At 45.5% G+C, this 8,281-nt stretch overlaps 1 protein-coding gene across 1 annotated transcript; it reads right to left on the bottom strand.

The window, feature by feature from the left end:
* Positions 1–381: 381 nt before the first annotated feature.
* dkk3a (dickkopf WNT signaling pathway inhibitor 3a) lies at positions 382–2,557 on the bottom strand. The gene is made up of 7 exons (XM_068742149.1): positions 2,384–2,557; positions 2,136–2,231; positions 1,984–2,043; positions 1,766–1,858; positions 1,127–1,271; positions 883–1,039; positions 382–783 (listed from the first exon to the last, which is right to left on the bottom strand). The coding sequence occupies exons 1-7, from the start codon at positions 2,555–2,557 to the stop codon at positions 696–698; spliced, it is 813 nt and encodes a 270-aa protein (XP_068598250.1). The 3' UTR covers positions 382–695.
* Between the last annotated feature and the right edge of the window lie 5,724 nt (positions 2,558–8,281).

The raw sequence follows: 8,281 nt of genomic DNA, 5'->3' as shown, positions 1-8,281 counted from the left end.
CAGGAAAGAGGGAATAAGCTTTCCTGAATGGGAAAATCTACAACCTGCTGACAGACGACCCAAAACTGCAGCTCTTCAATTGTAAATCCTTTATCCATCCACTTGTACCTGAAATTGCATAAAAATAAATCCAACCCAGAAAATTCTTGCTGTGAGGCAACGGCGCTACCCACTGCGCCACCCATTAATCTTTGATTTGTCCCTGAAATCTACCGTTTTTATATTTTACGAGCATGTGGGTGGTGACATGTTGGTATTTCTTCTCACCCTGGTGCAGAGCCTTTAAACCCATTTGTTGTACGACCACCACAGAAAGACATGTTCTGTATGATGACATAAAGGGCGGCTGTCAAACATGGCTCCTTTTATTTTAGGCCAAACAGCACTCTTAATGAAAATGCTTCATCAGATTTAGAAGAGCCGTTGGAAGAGTGTTGGTGGTTTTACAGCACATGCAGCACAAAATCAGATTTCTTCTTCTTACTGTTTTCCGACAGAGACCATATCTCCATTTTCAGAAACATGGAAAGACTGTGAACCTCAGGTTTCGATTAAAACAAATTAAAGACGTGCATCTTCGTTCCTTCTCATGCTTTAATAACTTTGGATCAAAAAGTGCCGTGCATGACTCTCGCAAATCTCTGGAGTCCGAAGTGACTCCCTGGTGGGATGTTCATACAAGGCAATGGTCAGGTCTAGATTATATAGTCTATTTCTGAGTACAGAGTGTCTGTCAGGTCCTCTTCACTTTTGTCCTCTCCTTTAAGGCACATGGAGCCTCGCCTGTCAAACACACGAGTGCAAAGCTTTAATATCCTTCAAATCAACAGCAACCATTTTAGATTTAAGACATCCAAAAACAAATAAGTCCGCTGCACTCACCCCAGCTGCTGGCACTGGAGCGCCCCTGCACAGGGGCAATGTTTCCTCGGACCGTCATCCTGGATGTCCCAGGGCAAAAGCTCTGTCAAGTGGTTGGAAGCCCCAAAGCAGCGTTCGCGCTCAATGGGCTTGGCCGAACAGACGGGGAAGAGCAGGGCTGAACACACACACACAGAAAAACGCACGCACACACATTTTCCAAGAGGATGCAGAGAGGCACGAAGCATCCACTGCTGTCCTGTACCTTTATGCAAAGCACAGCAGAGGTCAGTGTTGCAGTCAGTCTGGTATTGACACGTGCTGCCTGCATCTCCTTTGGTGGCATTTTGCCTGCACTGGCCCCACACGCACAGCTGCTCACCGCAGCACTGCCCATCCTTTGTGCACGACTTAAGAGTAGAAACAAGAAAGATGAGTCAGCATCTTTAGCGCCACAAGGACAAAACTCACCGGCGCGTTAACGGCAATTATTCTCTAAGCGTGAAGTCTGTTAAATATTAATAATTACAAATCATATATATCCAGCAATTCTTAATTTGGGCTTATATAGTAAATGGTCTCCTATACACACGGCTCCTGTCCTCTGTGTATTTATAATCCTTGCACCCTGTGCCTGTGTCTGAACCTTAATCCGCCCAGATGGCTTTTTACTCTCCCACAACCAGTGATGGCGTGGCAAAATCAGCAGCACTCACGTCAGCCTTAAATTGAACTAACAGTTTAGTTTGACTCCCAGGAATAATGAGAGTTGGGGTTAGGGTTAGGGGGGGGGGGGGGCTGTAATTTAACCTTGAAGTGAAACACCAGCGGCCCCTAAACTGATGCTTGATGTGAAAGACACACAAATGGAAAATAGATTCTCTGTAAAGTTAGGTTCACTCACCACATCAGTCGCTTTGCAAGGCAGACACTTAGAGTTGTGCAAGTCAGAAAGACAATACCGTCCCACCCCACAGTCCTCCTCAGTCACACAGCCCTGCAGACGAGAGGGAGCGTGACGTCCTTTCCATGCGTCATCTTCACTAATACTGCAGGTATATATATACAATTAACTTAATCTAACAAATCAAGGATAACATAAAAATGGTTTTCTGCATATACGTAATCAATATTGTTCCACAGCTCAGCGGACTGGAGGGCTGCTGTGATGTTGTTTGTCTCCTGCGTGAAGGAGGGACATCAGTTAGGATTCTTTCATCAAGGAAAACAGCTCTTCATAATGAATCCCTGTATTTTGGGTGACATAGTCCGACCTGCTCTGCTGCGGTAAAGACGGGTTCACCGTCAGCCTCTTCGTCGCTTTTATTGTGATGAAGGTCAGAGGGATGAGGGCTGAGACCGACGCGCTCCTCGCTTCCCTGCAAAGATCGGAAAGTGAGCCTCGAGGTCAACACATGCCCCCCCCCCGGCGTCCACTGCTGCCTTTGAATATCATAATAAAATATTCTCACAAATATCTTGCAGGAACTTCTACAAGCTGTGAAACAGACTAAATTCCTACTTGGTGAGACGCATCCTCGGGCTCCTCTGACAGTCGCTCTCCCTCCAGCTCCGTTCGTCCACGCGTGGAATCGTCCTGCAGAATGTAACTGACGCCCGAGTCCACTATCTCAGGGAGGATGCAGTTGCTGCAGCCCGCCGTGAGGACCAAAGCCAGCAGGGCGACCTGCGTCATGCTGCTGCTGGTCCTGATGCTGCTGCTGAGCCTGCCGATGATGCACTCTGAGGAGGGCGTGGCGATGATGGCGACCGACGCAAACGGCGGATGACGTCACCTCTTACACGCGTTCCTGTCTAAAACATAAACGATTTGATCCTAAACGACACGTTCTGAAATGGAGCAAACTTTCATGAACGGTATTTTGTTGTTGAAAACAATTACATTTATCCGCATTGTGGTGCAAAGATGACTTGATTCTAATAAACACGACGCAATTAGACGTTCTCCCTTTATGAACGTGGAACTTAAGCGAGTTTAAGCCATTCGCGTGTAGTTACATAGGACGGCCACCAGATGGCTAGTCAGTTCTACACTGTCATTCTGCGGTGTCGGTTTTAAGACTATTTCTGCTGACGCTGTAAACGTGTTGAGTAACTTCTGTCGCCTCTTTCAGGTACTAGATACACATAAAAAAACGTAAATATATATATATATTACTGCTTTCACTACTATCACTTTTAAATTGCACCTTAGGTTTATACCCATTCATTATAACCCAAGTACTGAAACAAGCTTGATTTAAATCCCCCCCTCCCCCTTTTTTTTTTCTGGAATCACCAATCGACCTGATTAAATTCCACTCGTGAAAATTTAACCCTTTGGTGCAGCGTCGGCTCTTCCGTGGGACGCGGCGGGTGAAGCAGTGATGCCTGTGGACTGTGGGTGTGGGTGAAACAGCAGCGCGGGGATGCGCCCGACCCACGAGCACCGCCCTCACGCAGAAACCTGCTGTCAGTGAGTCCGACCCACGTCAGTCCACGAGCCGGTCCGACGGAAGCAGCGTGAGGACCGGGTTGAGATCTGAGGTAAGTTTTCTTTTGGTTTCTATAGTGTGACTTTTGAGTGTAACAAGCAGTAAAAAAAAAAAAAAAAAAAAAAAAAAGTTCACACTCACCATTAAGTTTAACTCAAGTTTTAAACCGATCGGGGCGTCGTTTCGGGTTTGAATCGGATTTGTTTTATTGAACACGTGTTTTCATTGCGCAGCTGATCACAGCAGCGTAAATCACGTTGCCGCGCGTATTACTGTCAAACTGAAATTTTACGAGTTATTTTACATTTCAAAGACAAGAAACGGAAAAATCCGTCTTTGATTTGAGTTTTTTTTTTAAATCCCTCAACATGGCCACGTTTGACTGGCAGTGGTGGCGTCATTAAAACTTATTGACCTCTCCAGTGGTGTCTGAATTCCTTCCAACCTTTCCTCACACTGACTCCACCTGCTCAGCAGCGTGTAAATAGTCTCCAGTCTGTGGAGTATAAAGGAAGGTGTGCCGTCAGAGTCACTGAATGGATCTGTGAATGGCAGACTCTGGTTACTGGTTACATGTGCAGCCAGACTGCTGCTGATCAGACACTCCATCCCACTTATTCCCCGTCCCCAAACTTATTCTGATGACATTCTGCAGACCATCTTTCAGGACTATCCTCGACTGAGTGTGAAAATGCTCTCAGGCCCGATTCACGCTTCAGCGCCGCCTCACTCGTTTACAACTGCGAATCCTTGTGCCGGTACGTCATTTTTAGTTTGTAATTACCGGCTCTACTGGAGTTTAGCTTAACAACAGCGCCTGGTGGTGAAAACACTCCGGTCGTGCAGCCAAATGAAGGCCTGCGTCATGTGGAAGCGTCACCTCGACTCCTGCCAACAGCAACTCAAACGATTCTACTGGTAAACACTCAGTCGCATGAAAAACAAACAAAGATTTCTGTAAAAACAAACCGCCCATTGGTGACTGTTTGACATGACGGCCATTCGATTTGAAATCCTAAAAACATTTTATTTTTAAAAGTTCACCCTTCCAACTTATTATTAGAAACACGACTCAATGGCTTTTATAGTTCCCCTAAAGTCTTATCTCGCACGCAAACAATCACGAACGATCGCCTCCGCTAATCAATGTTCTGGAGAATCAATAAATGGATCCATTGGTAAACGAGAAGGATGCAGATGTATGATTTGACCCGTGTTGCTGTCTGACTCTCTCAGTTTAACAGCCTCCTGGTGCTGCAGCAGGTTGATGGTGACTGGACAGTCCTGCCGACTCTATGCTTTGTGAGAGTCTTCCTGTATTGCTATACCAGTCCCCCCCCCCCCCTATGCTTTGTGAGAGTCTTCCTGTATTGCTATACCAGTCCCCCCCCCGACAACATGGCCGTTACTGAGTCAACCTTTGCACATTTCTCTGCTCATCTGGGTTAGTCTTATTGACAGACTCTCCTGCTGACAGATTCAGGCGCCGCTGATATCTCTCCTGGTCATGTGTTGTTTTCTTCAACATGACACTTCTCTATTCGGGGGGGGGGGGGGGGGGGGGGGGTTGGCTTCTAGAACCTGCTGCTCTGGTCAGGCTGTAATACTGCTATGATATGGCTCTTTCGCTTTGGAGTTTGCCCCTGCGTAAAAAGAAAAGCTTTGCGGGTTACTCAGGAAGCACTCGGCAGAATGATGAATCCATTTGATGAGTTTACTGTGAGACCAGCCAGAATATTGAGTCGAGCGAAGTTACCTGTTTCCAGAAGCTGGGCAGACAAATGATTCTCCTGAATCTGGCGGTGACTGACTTTCACTGCAATCTGTCGGCATCTCTCCTTTGGGGGGGGGGGGGGGGGCACCTCCTCTGCTTTGGCATTGCTGCCTGAACATGCCGTCAGATTTCAGAGAGGTGAGATAACACTGGAGGCTCTGGTGCAGGGGCAGAGTCTGCTGTTTCCTCGCTGCTGCCGGGCCTATCGGCTCACAGAGAGGGTTCCTTCCTTCCTGGTTGTCTCCAGTCAGCCTGCTGTAATTACCGTTACCGGCTGGCTAGGCTACAGTCCGCACGCTTCCCAGCACTCGCAGTGCTGAGTTGTGAGCTTCCTATTGTATTCCGACAGCTTCAGGCTATGTGCTGTGCACAAACAAAATGGAGGCGTTGCGTCACTGGCTTGAAGACTTGTCAGTTTCATCCTGTAACTTCTGACTCGGGCCATTATCTCTGACATGCGCCCACGTTTGCAAATTTGTGGATTATAGTGGAAAGTTGTTCATTGTCATCTAATGTGATGAAAAACAAAATCTAAATCAACAATAAATTGATCAAATAAACGAGTGTTTCCTCCCGCAGAGCTAAAGCGTTGACACCGTTGCCCTCGGTGAAGTAGACACACACCATCCTGTTGACCTCTGCTGAGGTTATGCTGGTTTGTTTGACTCAAAATAATTGGACGGCTCTTGCTGAAACTTTCAGGAAAGGAAATATTGGGAATGTTACCAGGAACAGTTGATTACATTTTGGTGAGGATCCACAAGAGATCCTGGATTCTGGATCACTTTGACTTTTTTGTTGACATTGCAGCCAATGGAGCAAAATCTCAGTTGATTATTGACCCATGTTTATGGAATGTGACGCGGCCATGTAGGGTGGGGGCCTCAATCTCACCAACGAATTTCATCCAGAATGAGGCCAGGAAAAAAAGTATTACATTTTAACATTGGAAATGGCATTTATGGATTCAAAAATCAGTTAAAAAATACACATTAAGTCTGATTCACTTTTACTTTTCATGGTGTATAAAGATACCAAGAACAATTCAGAACCTTTTGATGATGATCCAGATCACCATGTGGATGGTGTAAATCTAATTAGCAGGGGAATGAGCTGCTAGGCGGAGGTCTGTGCTCTGAGTGCTCTTCTGGTTTATAAATACACTCATGGGTCCCAAATGAGCGTTCATTCACTGCTACGGCTTGTTCTAAACAAAAGTACAACTCACTTCTGCTTCAATAACTTTAGCTGAACTCCATTTGTGAAGCGGTGGCGCACTTTTAAAGCCATGTGCGTGTGATTGGTTGAGCTGCGTGTGGTCGTTTATTTGTTCTCTTTACCATCCAGGTGTAAGAGGTATGTTTTGCACATTCTTGACATTCCCCTTCTATCACAATCGAAGCCGATGGCTTGCTACATCACACACACACACATAGCAGCTCATTAATCTATTCACAGCCGTGCTGTGGTCACTGTTCCCCGTGGCCAATGTCTCTTTGTCCTGTGACTTATTGGCATCTGGAGATGGAATAAAAATCCAAAGATCAGATATCAGGATAAGTTCCTCACCTTACAGGCAACGACTACCTTTGTCCATTGGCCGTTTCAGTCCATCAGATCATTGTCTGGACAGGCAGGAGACTTTAGACGTCCACAGCCTCTTGAGTGTCGTATGGCTCCATTGTCTTATGTGGTGCGTGTGTCTTCTTTTTCCTGCTTATTCTGTCTTTAGTCATATTTTCACAGCAATTTTGTGGTTTTGCTCCGTCTGCCCACAAGTGACTTTCCATTCTGTCAGACGTGGTGAAGTCATTTGCCTCTGCCTGAGATAATGTGGCTTTAAGCTGCGACTCGACAATGAAAACTTCAAGTGGTACCTTTTTCTTTAATTGTCTACGGACTTGTAGAAAAGGAAAGAGATGCTTCTAATAGTTTGTTTGTGCGTAATCCTGCTGTCAGACAAACAAAGTTCTGAATTAATATGTGGTGTTTAGTAACCGTAATAAAATACTTAGCCGGAGAGCTCATGTGCTTCAGTCTGATACTTTATTCTTCTCTCGTACTCACTACTCACAGCAATCCATTTCCGCATCAGCACATTCCTACAGAGCCCCCTATGTTCACATCTGCATAACAGAACACAACAGAATATTGTGACTGTTTCTGGGGAGATAGGGTATAGAATTATCGTCAACAGTCGGACAAAAATGCGGAATGCAATCCCTTTAAGATCAAGCAAACATCAAACTATATTCCAGATCTGGTGATCCAGAAAATTGACTACTGTGAGAGATGCCAAACTGTAATTGACCGATTCCTAACTAAGACTAAATATATCTCTGATGGATCTTCAAAAGTTACTGAACTGGATTCTGAAGAAAAATGCGATGAGTGAAATAGTTTTTATTGACCAAGTATAGAATTACCTTGTCTTCATGTGAATTTTTCCTCAAAAGGCACTGAAGACTATTGAAATCAAATGATGTCAGCATCAAGTTATTTCTAGCTGTTCTAAAAGTGGATGCTTGCCTTCGTCACATCGTTACTCATTCTTAATGCTTTTTTTTTTTTTTTTGGCAGAAATTTTCATCTTACTTTCTCAAACAAACTTTAAACTCAGCTTTCATAAGAAACTCAGAGACTTTCTACGATTCAGGCCCAAAACACTCCCAGGCCGCATGATGGAATACACAGGGATCTTCCTGTCTTAGTCTGCTGCATGCATGAAAGATGAAAGCACCTGCATCTTATATTATGCCTGCCTTAGTCATCGCTTTTCACTCGTTGGAAATTGAGGAGTGAATTCCTCAAAAAAAGAAAAAAAACGTGGATGCTGTCCTGTGACTACTTGGCCGGTGGAGGCGGTGAGAAGGCTAGCCGAGTGTCGGACTCGTGCTGATAGAGCAGTTCGGGGCTCTTCTGGCCACGTGGCAAAGGAATGTCGGCTCATTTTGTGGCTGGATGTCTGCAGTGAAAAGCCTCAGGGCCTCACACAATCTGCCAATGGGACAGAGGCAGTTTGGGTGCTTTAAAGAGCCTCTCGCTCTGCAACATTTTTGTGGGCTGGGTTCTCTTCTGAATCTTTTTCCAACAGGAGACTCGAAACAGGATGCAAAGCCACACCCAAACAGGATCCTGTGTTAATGAAAAT

The sequence above is a fragment of the Brachionichthys hirsutus genome, chromosome 1, assembly GCF_040956055.1.
Source record: "Brachionichthys hirsutus isolate HB-005 chromosome 1, CSIRO-AGI_Bhir_v1, whole genome shotgun sequence".
NCBI classification, from domain to species: Eukaryota; Metazoa; Chordata; class Actinopteri; order Lophiiformes; family Brachionichthyidae; genus Brachionichthys; species Brachionichthys hirsutus.
The sequence above is the reverse complement of the archived record's forward strand: the minus strand, read 5'-3'. Positions and strand labels throughout refer to the sequence as shown.

What these genes read in the sequence shown, in the direction of transcription:
- dkk3a (XM_068742149.1), bottom strand. Translation starts at nt 2,557, where the DNA reads ATGACGCAGGTCGCCCTGCTGGCTTTGGTCCTCACGGCGGGCTGCAGC. An exon ending in CTTGCAAAGCGACTGATGTG is followed by an intron (nt 1,272 to 1,765) that starts GTGAGTGAACCT and finishes TCTACTCTTAAG; the next exon opens with TCGTGCACAAAGGATGGGCA. An exon ending in CTCCAGTGCCAGCAGCTGGG is followed by an intron (nt 784 to 882) that starts GTGAGTGCAGCG and finishes TGTGTTTGACAG; the next exon opens with GCGAGGCTCCATGTGCCTTA.